This window comes from Crocodylus porosus, unplaced genomic scaffold, assembly GCF_001723895.1.
Source record: "Crocodylus porosus isolate Cpor-Errol unplaced genomic scaffold, CroPor_comp1, whole genome shotgun sequence".
Taxonomy (NCBI): domain Eukaryota; kingdom Metazoa; phylum Chordata; order Crocodylia; family Crocodylidae; genus Crocodylus; species Crocodylus porosus.
In genome coordinates this window covers 92,369,218-92,389,521 of record NW_017728906.1, presented here as the reverse complement: position 1 = coordinate 92,389,521, position 20,304 = coordinate 92,369,218, and the positions used below count along the sequence as shown (strand labels likewise).

The 20,304-nt window shown below is 40.9% G+C and overlaps 1 protein-coding gene across 2 annotated transcripts in view; it reads right to left on the bottom strand.

Moving 5' to 3' along the window:
- Nucleotides 1-20,304, bottom strand: part of RASA3 (RAS p21 protein activator 3) — a 198,070-nt gene that overhangs the window by 76,419 nt on the left and 101,347 nt on the right. For both annotated transcript variants that reach the window (XM_019529614.1, XM_019529615.1), the window contains exon 5: nucleotides 4,201-4,277. In XM_019529614.1, coding sequence (XP_019385159.1) covers nucleotides 4,201-4,277 — 77 coding nt within the window. The remainder of the gene's footprint in view (nucleotides 1-4,200; nucleotides 4,278-20,304) is intronic.

The window sequence follows — 20,304 nt, the reverse complement described above, 5'->3', positions numbered from 1 at the left end:
GCCAACACATGCCATGTGCAACCAGCCCCCCAAAGACCACTCCCCCTCCCAGGGCAGAGGCAGTCGGGGGCCAGGAAGTGGGACAGGCAGTCAAAAGATGCAGCAGGGCAGGGTGGGTCATGTTGTCACGGGGCCATACCCACTTCCCTCCTCACCACCTCTTGCTCCCTGCTGGCTGTGGTCTGGGGGTGCGCCACACCACGCCTCCTGACAACAGATGGCAGGGAGCAGAAGGTGGTGGGAAGGAGAGCAGGTGCAGTGCAGTGTGCCATGCCATGCAGCAGTGCCCTGCAGCAGCATGCCACACAGCCACACCCAACTGCAGGCAGCATGCTGCACTTGGTGGCAGGCAGTGCACCACACAGGCACAGCCCGTGGCAGGGAGCAAGTTGTGCCGTGGCAGGAAATGCACTGCAGCAGGGAGAGCCCCATGGCACAGAACGTCCCTCAGCAGACAGCATGCCACGCCATGTTGTGCCCCCAACTGCCTGGCCTGCTCCCTGGCACCCAGCTGCCTCCTCTTGTCCATCTATCTATAATGTTCTGGGCCAGCCAGTCACCGCCTGCCCTGTGGGCAGCATATGTATAGTTGGCCTAGAGCGTTACAGACAGACAGACAAAGGCTTTTATTATACTAGAATTCTATTTGTTGCGGAAGTGAGGCAACAGCAGGCTGAAGCCTGGGCTCAGTGTGGCTGCATCATCAAAACCTATGGTTCACGTCCTTTTCCTGTTTCACTTGCTGTATCTAATAAGTATCATAGAAAAATAAAGCTGAAAGGATCATCTAGTTCCACTGGGGAATAGCCTGCAACCTTGGCGTTATTAGCAGAATGCTCTAACCAACTGAGCTAAAGGGCTACTCACAAAATAAACTCAATGAGCATCAGCTGGCAGGTCCTCCCCACACTGGCAGTTCTATCTAGAGCCACTTTAAGTCCATGGTGGGAAGTGAGGGGTGATGAACAAATCCTTTTGCAGTGCGATCAATAGGTTACAGTGGGTGCATCTACACATTCACCTGAACATACATTAGCCTATTTTAATGCTCATTAGAGTCACAGAAAAAACATCCACTTTCACCAATGTGCATTTAAATAGGCTAATGCACCTTCTTCTAGTACCTCACAGTGGAAGTACTAAATTTAATGCACATTACCAAAGGTGCATTAATGAATGTATACACATGCCCAGTATTTATCTGCATGCAGGAGCAGCAACAGCAGCTTGAGAATACAGCTTGCTTACCTAGTGCCTCCATATGTATTTTAAATGCAATTTTTAAATCTGTTAAAGCCTCTTCTTATAAATCGCTGCTGCGTGTATCCAGCCTAATAGATTGTGCTGTGGCATCTGGCAGAGGCTATGGGACTTTGATAAAGCTTAGTGGTTTACAGCTAAATGAAAATACTGAATGGTTTCAAGGAAGAAGTTACCTAATTAGTGGGTGAGGACCTCCACAACCCTGTCTGCAGAAATTAAGGAAGCCCAGAGTGCTTTATGTATTTTAAAATTATATTACTTACAACTGTTTAAGAGTTCAGTGTTTAATCCTTTTAATGTTCATGTCCAATCAGTTTTTATTTAGATCAAAGGGACCTGCTCTGGCTGACATTCCTGCTACATTACAGAAGGCTGGAGCTGGGGCCTCTGAACCTCCTGGGATAGTGGAAGATGAGGAGGGGATGGCTGCAGTATTCACAAGGATAGCAGGCTACTGTAAGAAGAGACATGGGCATGCTGCTCATTACTTCCTGATGCCCTGAAGGGTCAGTTCTCTGGTCAGACCTAATTTTCAGCCAGGAAGGTTTAAAGGTAGATCTATGACTGCCAGGAAATTCCAAACTAACTGATAAAGTAGAATGGTATGCCTGGTACACAGAGAAACAAGACTGTACATAAAAGCTTTAGAAAAGCCAAAATAAAAGAAACAAAATGCATGAAAAAAAGCAGTAAAAGTATGATGTTCTGAGAAATTTCACTTGTAATCATTTGAGGTTCTGTATGATATTGTCACAAACACTATGCATTACTGCAGACACTAAATGCCAATCTCAAACTTGCTTTACACACTTTCATGCACTGTCCCTGATAAAGTCAGATAGATGCCTCTACAGAACTCAAATGCTAGTTGCAGTCTTCTCATTCAGCAAGGCTCAAACTTCTTAACTAAGGAGATCATGAATGAAAGGTTCCAACTTCACTTCCCCCTCTCTCCTTTCTGCGGGCAATTTTTAGCTATACAGATTATGGTATGAGATATTTGTTAAGTAAATTGTTGTGCTCTCTCCTTATATGCCTATGCATTAGAATTGGACTGTGCATGAGCGATTGGAAATGAGGATTCGGAGGGTAGAAAAAGTCACAGAGTAGCAATCCACAATAAGGGCTTTGCACATCCTGCTACAATGCAAATTAAAAAGTATTGCATGAAAAATTCCAGCTTGCATTTTGTAGCGCTGTTTGTTATCTAAAATCTCTTTCCTTTTCTTCTTCACTTGATTTCTTTCCCTTCTCCTCTAACAGAATATATAGACAAACTTTACCAAAGAATCTGCATGCTTTACAAATGCTTATTTTTTGTGGCTCCTCATCTATGCCAAAGCCCCCTCCTATTTACAATAGTCAACAGCATACTGAAGCAGTTTATAGTCCACATATGACAGCCAGAGTACACAGATCATCTATGGAATGCACAGCAGAACAGTGGGAAGGATCCTTAAGAGAAAGTTCCTGGCAATCCAGTTTCCAAATGTTGTGTGTAATAACTACTGGGATTTAAAATTGACAGAGGGGCCCTAGGAGCTGTGAGCTGTCAGCAAGAGCTCAGTGGTTAGAAACTCAAACTCTAAAAGTTTAGTTAATGCTAATTTTTATTAAACAATACTTTGTGAGTCGAGGTTACAGAACACTACCCGATTTAAAAACACTTTCCAATGTACCACTAAAACAACAGCAATGATCTTAAATCCAGTGCTACATAAGAAAGGATTTGAATAAGGTTTTAAAAGCTGTCCAATCAGATGAAGACAGAAAGAGTTGGGAAAGGCCAGACAACTGTTACCATATGAGAACATGCTGTTCATACATATCATACATAGGCTGACCATATGGAAATCTGGGATCCTGCCCCCATCCCCCCTCCCCTCCCATTCTCACAAGTAAGCAGGGGTGGGTGACTTCCTGCCCAGCAGGGGTGGGACAGTGCCTGTCTGCCCATCTGCAAGGTGCTCTGCATCACTCCGACTCCTGGCTAGACTGCACCCTGCATTTCTGGGATGACCATTATAATTCCCAACTGTTGGCTGGGACCAGCCTCTGAAATCCAGGGCTGTCCCAGCTAAAATGGGACATATGGTAACTGTAATAATACATTTGGCTTTCTGCTGAATAGCCCTGAATGAAAAGCAGTACGGTGACCAAAAATTTTACTCTGCCCTTCCAAGAATTAAACACTAATTTAAAAAAACAAACAAACCCCAAAATGAAGCATTAAGAGTCTGGTTTCACAGACAAAAGAAAAAAAATTAAAACAGCTTGTGAAGTGAAGTGGGTCAGATTGTCCTGAAACCATATTTGTAATGCACCTGTCAAGGTAAAGTTAGAAAAGACAATGTCAGGGGAAGGAAGAGTGTCATATTAGTAGTTTTACTAGCTTACAATATGCATTGTAAAGTCTCATCTACTCTGGGTTTTCTTCAGAGAGGACCTGGGTAAGTGACTTGAGGTGGAAGACTTTGAATTTCCTATAATAGTTGATGGTGGGCTCCTGTTTGTTATACAGGTTGGTGATGTACTCTCACTATATAAGTTATGTGATGAAATCACTTGGCTAGCATAATCCTTTACACAACAGATGAAGATACTTATGTTATCCTTAACTGTATACTTTAATGGAGATTTGGATGGCTGCTATATTAACACTTCAAAATAATGAAAAAGAAAACCATATATAATATTTTTGGAGTCCTTTTATGAAAAACATAACAAAGACCATGAAAGTGGAGAACCAATCAAAAATAAGTAGGCAGTTCAACTTCAGAACACAAAAATATTCCATTTTAGCTAGCTTTTCTTTTTAAATGCAATTTTTACTCTGTTTGAATGTAAGATATCCCTTTATTGAAGTACTGTCTAGGTACAAATCATAGTAAAACTATACTTATGATTCTATTATTCTTGTTACATTTGTGGTCTTACCGTGTTGCAAGCTTATGGCAAACTACACCAGTGTCTGTTATGACTTCACTCAGTCTCAGTTCCAGGTGGACCTTCCCCTGAAATACACAATGAAAAAATGCCACATGAAAATTGTGGTATTACACAGCCAGCTGCAACTTTACAACTTAAAACAAAGCCTGTCAGCAATGTCAAAAATAGTTTAAATATTAGTTCACTAAACAATTATACAGCTAAGGTGCTATTTTTCCCCAACCAAGTGAAATCAACCCTCTCACCATTTAATTTAACTTCTGTAGATAACAATATTTGTCCTTTCCCATAGCTCTGGATGTTATAGCCACTCAGCAATACAGGTTCTCCAGTCTGACTAAGAAACTAAAATATCTTATTAAGCCATTATCTAATTTTAACACATTGAACTTTACAAGTAGACTGCAGCACATCCATGGAGAACAACGCTTGCACACCAGCACATGATATATCAGATTCCTTAGATCTTCACCCACTGGCTCCACCCCCTCAATCATCTCAAACAAAACTTATCTAATTTTAAGGCCCTTCACACATGCACCTTCCCATATCTATCTTAGCTGTAAAACACAGATTCACCCTGTCAATGTAATCAGCCACTAACACCTGTCAGCTTTTTTTATTTTTATACACACACACACACACACACACACACATATATATATACATACATATACACACACACACACACCTCTGCACTTTCTCCCACCTTTAAGGCAAACTTTAAAAGAAAGGGGGCAAAACCCCCTGTAAAAATCCACAAAGTCACTTATCCTACCTTAAACCGTACTTTAATACTCACTACTGACACAGTGCTCATACAGCAGATCACTGACACTGGCTATATAAAACAGGGAGCTGAGACTGCTTATTGTACAGAGGGTCCCTAGGAGCTGTATTCTTTTTTTCTTTCTTTCCTCTTGTTTCTTCTCTACCCTTCACTGTACGTCTCTCAGACAAACAGAAATAATTTCTTTTTAAAAGCATTGAGAAAGCATCAGTGGAGATGTAGGGAATACTCGAGAAAAATGCCCTTTCAGAGAAAACCCCAAGATATTGGAGTTAATGTTTTTACAGATATATTTCTGGTAATGTAAAGGAAAGATAATATTGTTATCTGAAAAGAAAGCAAAGAGTTCCTCAAAATGCTTTGCTGAACATACGTGGGTGGCTTACTTACAAGCAGGTTTTGAAAGGTAAAGTTCAAATTAAGTAAGTAAGATAACAACTTCTTTTTTAGAAACTGAATTTGCAAAGAGTGGTTTCAAACCTCACTGCAATTCGCAATTTAATTTATTAAAATGTTGTATTCTTTGTTTTTCTTCTATAAGGAACTGGAACACAGGCGAACATAAAAAAGTAAGACAAGCCTCTGGAAAGCAACTCAGAGGTCACAACATCACTTAAAAAGGCAAATCCTATGAATATTCCCAGAATACCTCATTACTTCTAGTTACTAAACTCAGGTGTGGGTGTACCTTAATGTAAGGCTGTGCTAACATGCATGGCTGTTTAATTCACAGAAAATACAGCTTCCGTGTAAACATCATGCTTTTCCTAGTGTCAGTTATGCCTTTAGGCAAAACCTAGGGACCCATCTAAATTAATATACCCTTGAGCACTGCCATTTAGCTTGCCTGCAAAATACTATAAAATGCATCTCTTAAAGAAAAGACAGAAAAAATATGTTGCAAATGAATTTTATAATCAGTTTATTAAATTATATTCTCCAGTTTGATTCTCCAGTAAAATATATATTTGTAAGTTTTAAAGAAACCAGAAGTTGCTACATTGCCTGTCTTTTGGCAGTTTGTGACAAAACAAGTGCTATCATTAGTAATACCTAGAGGCCCCAATTATCACTAAGGTCACAGAAATAAATTAGATATCTCTACAATAAAAATGAGCAGGCAAATAAATGGCGGGAGTCATTTTACAAATGGGAAATCAAAGACACTGAAAAATTAAAGTGTCTTAATCAAGTTCAGATAGAAACATGAATCAAAATCAGATACCTTAAGTCCTAAATTCAGTGCCTTGGCTACAAAGGCTTTCATTCCTCTGCAGTTCTACTTACTGCACAAATATAGACAAGAAGCTATAAAGCTTTCAGAGTTGTGAGGCAGTTTGTGTTAGTTATTAGAAACAGTCACACTAAACCTATTCCAGTCTGTTCCTGAAAACTGGCACATTTACTAATCATACCATTTATCAACATATACAGGAGTGCTGTTCTGCATACATAAGTACAACTGGAGTGTTTGCTCACTTAAATGCTGAACAGCAGCACTTCCCTATTCATGGATCATATTCCTTTCGAACCATGTCTGGAATGCTGAAATAGAGACTGGTCAGGATTTAGTTTTCAGTTCTTCATTGACAGAACTGTCAATGGATTTACCTTCTTATAGAACGGTAACTGTGGCAATGATGGTGCTCAAATAAAACACATTCACAGCTGCAAAGCTGAACTTAAGTGTGCAATGTTTTTATTATTCATTAATTTATTTAAGAATCTAATTCTGCACAGGAATAGCTCTTATTGAAGTCAACAGAAGCTCTGCACATTTAGAATCACAAAAATAGGGTTGGAAGAGACCTAGAGAGGTCATCTAGTCAAGCCCCTTCTCAAGGAAAGCACATTCCTGTCTAAACAATTCAAGAGAAGACTGTCTAAAATGCTCTTAAAAACTGTCCATTTCACATCTGCTTCAGGTAGTCTCTTCCAGTGCTTAACCACCATTACAATCAGAAAGTTCTTCGTAACATCCAACCTAAATTTCCTTTGTTGCAATTTAACACCCTTCTTTCTCGTCCCATCTCCTGCAGCCATACAGTCTATCACCATGCTCTTTTTAACCACTCCTCAGGTTTTTGAAGACTTATTATATCCCGTCTGTATTCTCTTCTCCAGACTAAATGATCTCAGTTCTTTCAGCCTATCCATCCCTTGCCCATAAGTCATATTTCCCATACTTCTAATAGTTTGTCATTCTCCACTGGCTTCTTTCCACTTTCTTGAAGCATGGTGCCCAAACCTGGACACAATACTTTAGGCAGGCCTCACCAGTACTGACAGAGCAGTAACATTACTTCACTTGATTTGCAGGCGACATTCCTTTTAATACAACTCAGTATACTATTAGCTTGTTTTGCAACAACAGCACACTGTTAGCTCACATTTAGCGTGTGGTCCATTATCACCCCCAAATCATTTTCTGAAGTATTGCAGTCTGGCCAATCTTTCTGTGGTCCATATTTACACATGTGATAGTTCTAAGTGCAGGGCTTTGTATCTGTCCTTATTGAAAGTCATTTAAATTTGGACCATTTCTCCAGCGTATCAAGGTCATTCTGAATCCTAATAATATTCTCCAGAGTGTCCGCAATTTCACTCAGTTCGGTGCAAGCTACAAATTTGCCAACTGTCCATTTAATTGCAACCTCCAATCCATACATGAAGAAAATGTTAAAATTACAGTTGGCTTAGCAAAGCTGGAAGACAATACAGGACCCTGTGCATGGAAGCTACATAAATTCATTGTTGTTGTATATTAACACAGTCTAAAGTCATGAAGTCTACATTAGCCCAGGGTAAAAAGATTATGATTTTCCAAGTGATATTATGGTAAGAAGAGAGGCAGGGCCCCTGTGCATGTTAACTATTGCAGAACTGTAGGACATTCTTAGACAATTTCTTTAGCATGCAGTGTACACTTGCCAGGATGGGGGAATTACAAGAGTCTACAGGTGTAAGGGGTGAGGGGGAAGGAGGGAGGTAGAGGGCACTCTTCATTAGTCCATACCATCTGCTCTTGCTTCAGGCAAGTAGTCTCAGCCTGATCTCTTTATATTGGTGATGGCCAGTTAACATGTTTGATGTAGATGTCCTGTCAGATGCTATGAGTAGCACCTCATCAACTTTGAGTATCAGCAGAACATTCTGCAGGCTCTCAGGACATTCATTTGGGTCCTATGGTCCAAGCCCCCTAAAGATCAACACCCGCCTTTGTTATCATACCCTTCTCCTGCAGCCAGCAGCCTGTATTTGGAAAGTTTTTGCTCCTGGGCTTCAGCGAAAGCCTACTACCAGTTGTCAAATGGGATGGTCATGTCACTAATCAGGATCTTGTTTATGATACTGTTATTAAACAGTACCAGACCCAGAACACACACTCTGGAGCCTCTCAGAACCACACTCAATACCCTCCTCCTTCCACTTAGATATTGTGCTCTTTGAGCACAATGATCCAACCAATTACCCTATCATTTGCATATCATACCCGCTACACATTTCCTCCTAGCAAAAAATAAAACGAAGTGTGTCAAGTGGATAAGCTGATGTTTTCCCTGGAATAAAAGCACTCTTCTTTGATTTCTGCTCCACTGTGCAGGAGTGGTGGCAAGTCTTAGACAAAGACTTTATCATGGTAGCTGAGGCAATCAACTGACTTAATGATTCACTGTTTTTCACAACACAGGTGTTAGCAATTGTATCTCCTTTTCAGTCATTTTAAATGTTTTAAGAATCAAGCTAACCTTTCTTATGGAAATTTTGCTCTCTTCTAGCTGCTCCTTGTCTCTTATTTCACAACCCTGGGGACTCTTTAGCTCTTTTCAAAATTATAGATCCACTAATGAAGACCAGGGTTCAACACCAGCTAAGATTTCAGCATTTAGTTAAGCAGGGAGGGGAGGGTGAGACAGATAAAGATTAGGCCCCATCCCTGCTCTATGCAGCCATAACAAAAATCGCATTTTTCCCCTCCTCTATTCTGCCTTCCCAAAAGCATGTCTTATTTGGGAGCATGCTATACCCAAGAAAATACAATATGTGGCTGTCTACTAGTCCGTTCATTTACTTTCAAATGCAAAGGCATCAGTTGTCTTACAATATGCTTTTGCATCTGTCCTTTAGCAAGAAACTGCAGTGACTAGCTCTATTTCCCAAAAGTGAAAAATAGAAACAAGGTTCTCTTTTGAAATGACTCAGTAAAAACCGCTCTTTGCCCATTCTAATTTGGTTGGCACTATAACCATCCATTAGTCACTACAGATTGAGAAATATCAAAAGACAGATGTAAAACAACTGAAATCACATAAATGCTACTTTCCACTCTTACGTTTCCAGCAGTTGCAAATTTGTGGTTTAATTTAAACACAATGTGTAAGAGAAAAAAAAAACACAAAACCACAGCTTAGCTTGTGATTGTTCTCTTCTTGCAAAACTATGCCAAACTAGCCTGAGCTTCTTCCATACGATCAAACAAAGTGGTGGCCTCAGTAATTGGCAATCTCAAGACTACCATGCTTTTTCCAGAGTTATTTATCACAGGGGGGAAAATGTTGGTATAATTGTCCCTAAGCATGAATATGGGCTACACATCTCATCTTGGAATTTCACCCATAACGGCATACAATGACCTAGCATAGATTGAAGTTAGCTCAAAAAAAAGGAACCATGCTCACCAAGTTTGATTTTTTTAAGGCAAGATTTAAAAGCACTAAAATAAATGGCAGAATCCTATCTATGACACATTGTAAATTCGTCTGAACAAACAAAAGGATTTTGCCTCACCAGGAAATGCGAGCCAACCTACTGAAGCCTATAAGCATTGTAAAGAAAGCCACTGTTTAAGTCTTCATCTGTACATTGTTTGCATCACTGTGGCTCAAATTTCCAAAAAACATCTCTCTCTCAAAAATAAGACAACCATTAAAAAGAACGTTCATCACTAATTTTAAACAAGACACTGTCCAATATTTTTAAATATTGGTGCCAAAAGTTACATATGAACTTAAATGCTTCACTCTTAACACAGCTATGCCTGAAAATGTTAACATTATCTAACTTAGCTTTCACTGAAAACACTTTCACAGGAACTTTTGGAAAACAGTTAAATCCAAAGATATGTATAATCCAACAGTATCAGTTACTCCATATCTGGTCCTTCAAAAATTGTTTTAGGGTCTGCTAACTGTTACTAGCCAGATCCTGGTGGTTTTGAAGCCCTTCTGTGCACCCAATCTAGTTAGCCTGCCAGCCTGGGGCTGCTCCACCCCAGTTCAATGTGCTGCGGAGGGGCTGGTTGGGGCACGAGGGGCTAGCCCCGTCATTATCTACGTGTGTGCTGCAGCGGCACTATTAACTCCAACGTTGGACAGTATTTGTGTCTGGAAGTACTATCCCATGGTGGAGTTAATTAGTTTACTGAGGCCTAATAGAGCTGCAAACATGAACGCCATGTGTTCCTGGAGGCTGGAGGCATGGCGACAGCCCGCAGGCAGCGGCAGGGGTGTGGCGGTGGCGAGCAAGGAGCTCCCACAGGCAGCCGTGGCAGTGTTGGCGGTGGGCTAAGCAGGGAGCTTCCACAGGTGGCCATGGCAGTGTCGGCAGCAGTCAGTGGCGATCAGGGACTGCCAGCAGACACCACCAGTGGTGTCGGCAGCAAGGGAGGGGGAGGAGGGTGGTGAGTGGCGACTGAATGCAGATGATGCAGGTAGTGTCAGCGGTGTTTTTGCAGGGGGTGCACCACCAAGCTCAGGGGGTACATGTGCACCCACGTACACCCCCTACACATCAGCATATGCTGATGGCTTACTGAGAAGCTAATTAGGCAACTCAGTAAAGCACACATGTAAATATGCCCAGTATGGGGGGATTCAAATTTATACTACCTTCCACCTTACTGGAGGGCAGCTTGTGGCCTCATGGTTATGGATTTCTGGACGTGGCCATCTTCTTCTGCCCTTTTGAATCTAGGTCACTGTGCAGAAAGGCATATAAAATTCATGGGTCCAAAGTGAAGCAGCTTTGTAGTCCAGTGGTTAGGTTGCTTAGCTAGAAGAGGATGTTTTGGTTGGTGCTCTCAGGACTATTTCTGGGTTCTATCTGATGACTAATGTAAAGTGCATGAAAAGACCCAGGACCAAGGACCAGAATACAGTTTTTCTTCTTTTCCTAGACAAGTTTATTATGGCATACTTTAGCAAAATCAAATCCAGATTGTTGATGAAGGCAGGCCATGGAATCAGATACCGATGTCTGGTTGGTCTCCAAATATGTGAATTAACAGATAAGAAAAATATGTTGCAATTACTAAGAAACTAGAAAAACATCTTCAAATGGCACAATGTTGATGTTCCTATTTCCTGTTTTTCTAAGGAGAGAGAAATAGCACCTCAATACAATTAGATCCTGCCAACTGTTAGCATTTCCTTTTAAATAATTTAAGTGGACTTTAGCCACTGTGTTTTCATTTACTTGGATGTAGTACATCTTTTACATGTAAAAGTCAGGTTTTTAATTTTATTTTATTTTAAAAGAATGGCAATTTTGAATGAAGAACAGGTACTCCAGACCACACTATGTTTGAGCATAGCTTGTAAAAAAACTGACAAACTTTATACCACGTCATTTTATGCTTAAAAATGTGAGTGTAGTGTTCATATATGCAAACTTGAAAAGTGAGAAATCTTCCTACAATGTAGCTTTTAATTACTAATGGGCTCTATTTTTTCAAGTTCAAATATATAAGCTAATTATACTTAGTAAACAGTGTGGAGTTGACAGATACATCTCATTTTTTCAAAACAACTAAAAGTGAGAAACCTAAAAAGCCACTACCTGTGAGATTAAAGGGTCACACCCATTTATTTCCTGTGCTGTGAAAAGTTAGCGGATATCAAGCTGGAAATAGTTTCTTTTACTAATTTCCGTATTGCCTGTGGTTATGACATGTTTCACTGGCATACTGTAACTTGCCAGTGATTAACTGTGCTCAACTCATCTCTTTGCTAGAAACATTTAAATAAAGTTGAGCAAAGTTCATTCATGCAGATGCTGGACGATGGGTATACTATGTTCTAAACTAGAATCAACTAACACAAAAGCTCATTCTGTAGAGTTCATTTGAATGATAGACCCCTATGCCATTTTTTAAAAGATACACTATCCTTTGCTATCCTCAGTGCCCACTTTCCACAAGTTCTCAGGTTTACACTTTAATTCAAAGCAGTCTAATTTGCACAAAAGAAATACTTCTACTTTTTAAAAACATTGTTTTGTCTAAGAACAGCAGATGGAGATATAGTTGTGGAACGGGTTACCACACATCTAATATTATGAAGGTAGGAAGAAAAGAAATGTTATACAGTAATGTTAAAATGGCAGTCCACCTGAAAGTTTGGGATCTGTTTATGTTTAATATCAGAGTTAATTTTGAAACTTGGGGGAAATTCCATACTCTACTGAAGTAACTCATCAACTTCCATTCCCTTCCCCCTCACCCACCCGTCTCTCACCTACTGACCACCTCAATTTACATTTTAAATGACTGGTTTTCTTGCATATGTACTGGCCTCTGGCTGCTTTACTACTCCATCCAGGGCAAGCACAGACTATCTGCAGATGCTTCCTCATCCTGACAAAGGGTGTTTGTCCCCGAAAACTCACTAAGAAAATTTCTTCCAACTATCTGAGTTGGTCTAATAAAAGATATCGGATTTACCCAAAGAATCTTGTCTGTCCCTATGTCTGTAGCACCCACAACCTACACCCCTGAATACTCTACTGAAATCACAACAAAAACGTCTTCACTGACTTCTGGCCATGGTTCAATTCATGACATCTGATGGCTGGTATACTATTCTCAAAAGGGAAGATTGGGTTGGGTTTTTTTTCCATCTGAGTTGGATTGAGTGCCTTGGGCAGAATTCCTTTTAAAAAAACATAACCGTTATCACAAAGCCACCCATGGTTCCCAAGGTACATACTATTTTTTAGGTGTATTAATCATTCGTATCTATAAATGTTTCATATTAACAGTGAACATGTGCATACAAGAATCCATACCAGCTGGTACCTTGCACCCATCTGTTTCATGTAACAAGGCCAAATCAGATATATATATATATATATATATAAGCACTTTAATAGTTAGTTTAGAAGGGAGAGAGAGGAATTTAGGTGCTTCTTGGTATCAACAAATGAGTAGGACAAACATTATAGCACATTAGATTAAATGAGATAGTTCATTCGTTCAGCACCATTGTAGCTAACTGGCCATTGACAAGTTGTGTTCTATTTTTAAAAATTAAAAAGTAAATGGATAAGTTTCACAGATAAGCAGGAGCTGTACTTGGCAGAAGAGAAAATGAGCAATTTTCAAGCTTTAAATCTAGTTTTCATGACAATGCTTTCTCTAAAGGATGGCTAACTGCGTAAGAGCCAGGGCCATCCTACAAATTAGATGTAAATTTTCTTTTTTTCCCCCCCCTAAACATTTTGTAGACATTGCCCACAAAAGCAGGCAATGACACATTTCACAATTTCTGCACAATCACGCTTGAGTGGGCCCCTATTTATAGATACCACATAGGCCAGCATGTGCTGAAAGACAAAGCCATTAGTTGGAATTCATTTGATCTTCAAGGCCAAGTACTGACAGTCAAAAACCCTGAGGCTGAATCAATTCAATTTTTGCAGGTTAGTCTAAGCTGCATAGATTGAACCGGTGAGCAAGTGAAGAGACATTCACTTTTGATTCTGTAAATGCAGTCGCGTGTCTGCAGTGGCTGAGGCCAGAAGCTGGGGGCACTAGAACATACCTCCCTGCTCAGCTGGAGCAGATAGTTTGGGCTAAGACTAGCTCACCCACCCTGCAAGGTGATTGTAGGGGACATGCAAAGCATCCTGGTATGCCAGGGGACTGTGAGTTAACTTGAATCTGGAGGGGATCTTGGACAAAAGTTCAATAAACTGATTTAACTTAAATCAGTTAGATCTTATACTACCTTCATCTAGGTTTATCTTAAACCAGTTTTGGCCATTTTGAAAGCAGCTGATGTATACTGAACTTCTGCTGAGTTACAGATTTGAATTAGTTTCTGATCACTTACACTGGTTTATGTGCAATTTCTGTCTCTAGCCCAAATGTACCACCAATTAAGTGTGCAAATATGCTGTATGGCTACCAGACTTGAGCCATGTGAGGCTCAATTGAACTATCCAGGGTTGAAGCTACAGTAGAACAATGAAGGTGAAAACTGCACACAGACAAAAATTGGTTACTTAATGTCTGGATGCATACTTGTATTGAGACTCTGGGCTATCCAATAGCTCCGGGAACCTGTGTCATGCATTGACCCAAGCAAATATTTAGATCAGTTACTGCCACGTAAACTTGAATATGTGGAAAAAGATTAAGTGTTTTTGAATGAATTAAGAGAAGAAATATTGTCGTCCTTCACTCAAGCGTTCAGATGAAGTACAGAGCACACAACATTGGGGGAGCAGGGGAAGGAATGTACTGGGCTTCAAGGTAGGGGGAAACCAAGGACAGGACCCATGTACACATGCTTTCTTTCTAATGCAGGGTCTTTCTAATGCAGACCATGTCTTGCTGCCTGAGATTAATGTGAAGCCATGATTACAGTAGGTGCTCTTCAGTTATGTTCTGTATAACACACCCTTCCAAAAGTATTCATACACTGCATGAGTTTTTACATATTCCCTTATTTTATACTTGATATAGTCTACAATTTGGGCCCTGTGAGATGCTAATACCATTTATAATTTTGCTTAAGGATTAAAAGCTTTGTTTCTCTCTGGGAAGCAGGGACATGGATCCTCCAAGAACTAAAAGGCCTCTCTCAATGGGGATATGTATCCTGCCATCATATAGCTACAAGGGCAGCAAAGGGATGCATACCTGAGGTAGGACAGATGAAGACAGCAGTGAAGATGCAATGCCATGCCATAGCTGTCTGCATAAAAGACAAGGGTGGGCAAAGTCCAGCCCATGTGTCGGATCGGGTCCACAACAAACTATTTCCCAGCAGCCCCTGCTGATGCTGCTCCAGCCAGTCTCCACAGATACCCCCAAAGTGGTGGGGCTCTGACAGCACAGGGCCATGATAATCCTGCACTCCCAGGGTCTCCATGGAAAACAGATGGAGCAGCGCACACGGGAGCTATTCTGGTACAGGGCCAAGACAGGGATTTTGTGGTGGTGACAGTGTGGGCTGGAGGAGGGGCAGAGCTGGGATCCATTGCTCACACACCCCTACAACAAGCCTGAGTTCCACAGAGAGGGGTGTGCAAGCAGCAGATCACTCTTGCCCTAGCTCCAGCCCCACACTTTCACTGCCACAAGATCCTAGCCCTGACCTTGGCCCTGGAGCAGCTCTCCACCAAGCCACGCACCCTGCCAGCACCACTTGGGCCAGTCTCCACAGAACCCCTAACAGTGCTGAGCCATCATAGTCCCACTGCTCCTAGAGTCTCTCTGGGGACCAACTGGACTGGTGCCAGCAGGGGTTGCTGAGAAATGCAGTCAGATTCACTATTTTGCCCAGCCCTACCATAATACCTCAAAGCTCATGATGGGATTGTACAGCCTATGCCAGTGGTTTTCAACCTATGGTCCACAGGCCCCTGGGGGTCTGCAGACTATATCTAAGGGATACACAAAAGATGACTATGATCAAAAGTATGTGAATACCCACATTTACAATTCAAAGGGGCCCAGACCTCCATTCAGTCTGCAAGTGAAAAAAGTTTGAAACCACTGGCCTATGCTGAAACCTGTACTGCCCCATCCTTATAGATATTCCCACCTGAGCTAAGTGGGTTATAGAAAGTTTGTGTGTGTTTATCTGTGCTTTGATCATACCTTCTGACTCCCATGCATCTGTCAGTCCATGTTCTGATCTTATTAGCTAGAAAGTTAGAACAGATGAACCACAGACAGAAAGGACTGATAAAGCCCTTTTTCTCTTCATGATGTGACATATAGGCTGTACCACTAAGATGCACTCTCTTGTTATTTCCCAACCCTCATGATATGTATTAAGGCATTTGGCAGTGAAGTTCAGTACAGGTTTCTTTCACTTTATGTTGTATACGCATTCCTGGAAAACGGCACACGACTTGAATGAGCATAAAGGGAACCCACTTTACAATGTAATAAATAGGGATGTGTTCCAAGACCTTGACTGTACCCATTTCTACCACTTGTACAAGACAATTTTGGTACTCATCAACAGTAGACAGTACACACAAGCACAGGGCACTATCATAATAGGGATGGCAACTACAGAAATGTGTGTTGCAGACAACGAGCAAGGAGCTCAGATCCATACAGGAAACTATATTTTGGTGCTCGTCACTCCCATAATGCACCATACAAAGCAGTTGACTGCAGGTTTCCACCACACAGATCGCATAAAAGTGAATTTACCTTGCATATAACACATTTTGGTATAAAAAGGTTCATTGCATAAGAACGATTTTGCACATACAGAACCTGCTTAAAGTGAGGAAAACCTGTATAATCCAATTGATATATTTATTTTCTTTTTAAAAACAAACAAACAAGATACTGTGTTAGCTTGCTCTGTTGTCATTAGCATACCTCACCATATCCTTTTCTTTCCTCTCCCATGTCAAGGTACTTAGCAGAATTCAGATTCATTGAATCTGGCAAGGCCGTGCTGTGCTACAGCATCTGCTATGGCCTCAAACTCTCAGTTTCAGCCACTCACCCCAGTGTTCACGTGACAAGAGCAGGGTCCTCACTATATACTTGGAAAAAAAAATTGGAGAACCCAGTTTACTTGAGTGGCCAACTTAAACTCTTGTTTATGGTTCGTTTCTTTGCAAGTTAGCCATAAGATATTTCACTTTGGGTAACCAAAAGCATTAGCCTCTTTTGAAAACCTATGCCTGATAACAGAGATTCAAGGTAACAAAGGTTTCTTCTCAGAAACTAGGCCTACTACTAAACATTATCTTAAAATTTAAATCTTTTTTTTTCTTTTTAATACTATCTTTTTACTCATCAGTAAAAATTGTGTCATTATGGTTTCTTAGGAAGGGCAAAAATTGAAGAAATGTCACAAACATTTAACAAGTTCACTTTTTATACCATGTGTAACTTGCTAAAATATACTACCTGACTTTTTTTTGGCATTTGCAAATGGAAATGGAATAACTTTTAAAAGAAATATTTTTCACTATCTGCATATTTGGAAACATTTCCATTTGAAGAAGTCAAAAACTTGAAAAAATCTATCAGCACATTAAAAATAAAAGGCTAGGTCCTGGCTCACACCTGAACAAAGTTTTTAGAAAGGTCCATCTAGGTTCCCATTTTGAGACACTTCAGTTCTGATCTGATAAAGGTCCCTTCAGACCCTATCAACTGTGAAAATATAAGAGGTTTTGAGTATCTATGAATTAACTGAATTTAATTATCCTGGGGATGTATCAGCAGCTCTGAAAAAAAATCAGCCTGTATGTATTTAAAGACAGGTGCCTGGAGCAACCAAAGTTGGCAGGCACTTGAAATTACTAGCCTTGCACTGACTATTAGTTTCTGAATCTCAAGCAGTGTGCATCTTAAATTCTTTGCATCTTCAGGTTTCATTTGCAGAAAAAAAAATAGTACCAGATGGTAAACTGAAGCTCAATACTGATAAAGTATCTTCTGAATGCACTGTAGCCTAAGTATATTAGAAAGAATTGGCACTCCAATCTCCTGACTGCCAGTTCTGATTTGCAATTTTTGTAGGGCCATGAGTAAGCAAATCTCTCACATGTTCCACTTTTGCCCCATATGTAAAATATAGGGGAGATGGGGTATTATTGGAGCCTTCATTAAGGTTATGTAAAATCTAGCCAACTATCTCAATCCTTCCGGTCAAGGGGAAGGGTCCAGGCAGGAACAGACGCATCCTGCAAAACAATGAATGGCAGCACAGATAGTGTTGCCAGCAGAGATTTGGCTTCTTGGAACAACATCCCACAGTCAAAGAAGGACTGTTAGGAGGAGATGGCATCCACCTGTTGGAGGGAGGAAAGAGTTTCTTTGCAAACAGGTATGCTAACCTAGTGCAGAGGGTTTTAAACCAAGTTCTCCAGGGGTTGGAGACCAAAGACCTGATGTAAATAGGGAAGTGGATGACCTGGAGGAATCAAAAGCAAGAGAGTGAGCAGGGCTCCCTCATTCTTCCTGAGAAAGTAGGGCAATCAGCTAGTTACCTTGGGTGCGTGTACATGAATGCACGCAGCCTGAGAAACAAACAGAAAGAATTGGAAGTCCTCGCAGTCACAGAACTATGATGTGACTGTAATAATACAGACTTAGTGGGATAGCTTGCATGACTAGAACACTGTAAAGCAGATAGAAAACTGGCTGGATCATTGGGTTCAAAGGGTAGTAATCAATGGCTAGATGTCTAGTTGACAGTTGGTATCATGTGGAGTGCCCCAGGGGTTATTCTTGGGCCAGTTTTGTTCAATATCTTCATCAGCAACCTGGAGGATGGGAAGCAGTGCACTCACAGCAAGTCTGCAGATGACAGCAAGCTGGGAGTAATGGACAAGAGCCCTGGACAAATTGTAGGATTGGACTAAAAGAAATTTCATGAGGTCCAATAAGGGCAAGTGCAAAGTCCTGCACTTAGGATGGAACAATCCCACACACCAGTACAGGCTGGGGACCAACTAGCTAAGCAGCAGCTCTGCAGAAAAGGACCTGGTGTTACAGTGGACAATAAGCTAAGTATAAGCCAAGGGTGTGCCCTTGTTGCAACCCCCCCCCAAAAAAAACCTAACAGCCTACTGGGCTGCATCAGTAGCAGTGCTGCCAGCAAATTGAGGGAAGTGATTTTTCTCCTCTATCTGGCACTTGTGAGGCTGCATCCAGACTACTGCCCCCCACTACAGAAAGGATGTGGACAAATTGGAGAGTCCAGCAGAGGGCAACAAACTTCATGGTTAAGGGGTTGGGGCACATGACTTGAGAGAAGTTGAGGGCACTAGGCTATTTAGCTTGGAGAGGAGAAAACTGAGGAAGGATTTAATAGCAACCTTCAATTAACTGAAGGGCACTTCCACAGAGGATGGATCTAGACTGTTCTTACTGGTGGCAGATGACAGAACAAGGAGCAATGGTTTCAAAGTTGCAGCAAGAGAAGTTCAAGATAGATAGTAGCACTAAGACTGGTGAAGCACTGCAGCAAGTTACCCAGAGAAGTTGTGGAATCTCCAGCCTTAGAGGTTTTTAAGACATGGTTAGCCAAAGCCTTGATTGGGATAATTTAGTTGGGGATGGTCCTGCTTTGAGGAGGGGGTTGGGACTAGATGACCTCCTGAGGCTTCTTCCAACCCTCATTTTCTATCATCTATGATCTGCAACAAGGGAGTAGCATTAAGGCTGATGACTGACAGATATAGGACTAGGGTTGGTACAGACATTCAAGAAGCACAAGATGCAATCAATCTACGTCACAATTTTCTCTAAGTGGTATAGTTTAGATAAGTAGTGAACAGAACACACATTTGCCTTTTTTTTGGGGGGGGAGGGAGCAAATCTTAACACTGGGTTCTGCCATTTTTAAGCCAGTCTATATATGCCAAAAGTCTGTTCTGATACAGGTACAGACCAGTTTCCAATCACTTATACTGGTAAAGGTGTAATGTCTTTTCCTGGTCTAGGATGTAGGAGTTCTTGGGACACAGCCCAGTGCTTCATCCACTAGATTATATAGCCTGTGGAGCAGCTACCAAAATGTTTATGTGCTAGCTTGCACACTAAAGTGGCTTTTTTGTTTTTTAGCATGCTTTACCAAATAAACCTACTAGTCACTTTAAGTTCCTCAGACTGTTTTAAGAAAAAGTGAAATTAAGTAAAATTGAACAGACATTTAACACAGTTTCAGTTATTAATGAACATTCCTTCCTTCATCGCCTTCCCTTAAGTAAAACTAATTACCGACACCCCAGAATATGCTAATATGACCTTAGCACCACGGCTCTCTTTTGTCGGAATAACTTCTCTGTAGTTGTTACAGAATATTTGCAAATTCCAATTCAGTAGAAAAATAAAAGCTAAATAAAAACAAACTCTACATGAGAAGTTTAGGTAAATTTCTGAGTGCTTATATACATTTATGCTAGCTGTAATATACTGTGATAGTATTTGCTGAGAACAGATTGATGTCATATATCTTGACTTCAAAAAAGCCTTTGATCTGGTATACCACGATCACCTCTTGGCCAAACTGCCCAGTTGTGGCCTTGGCTCC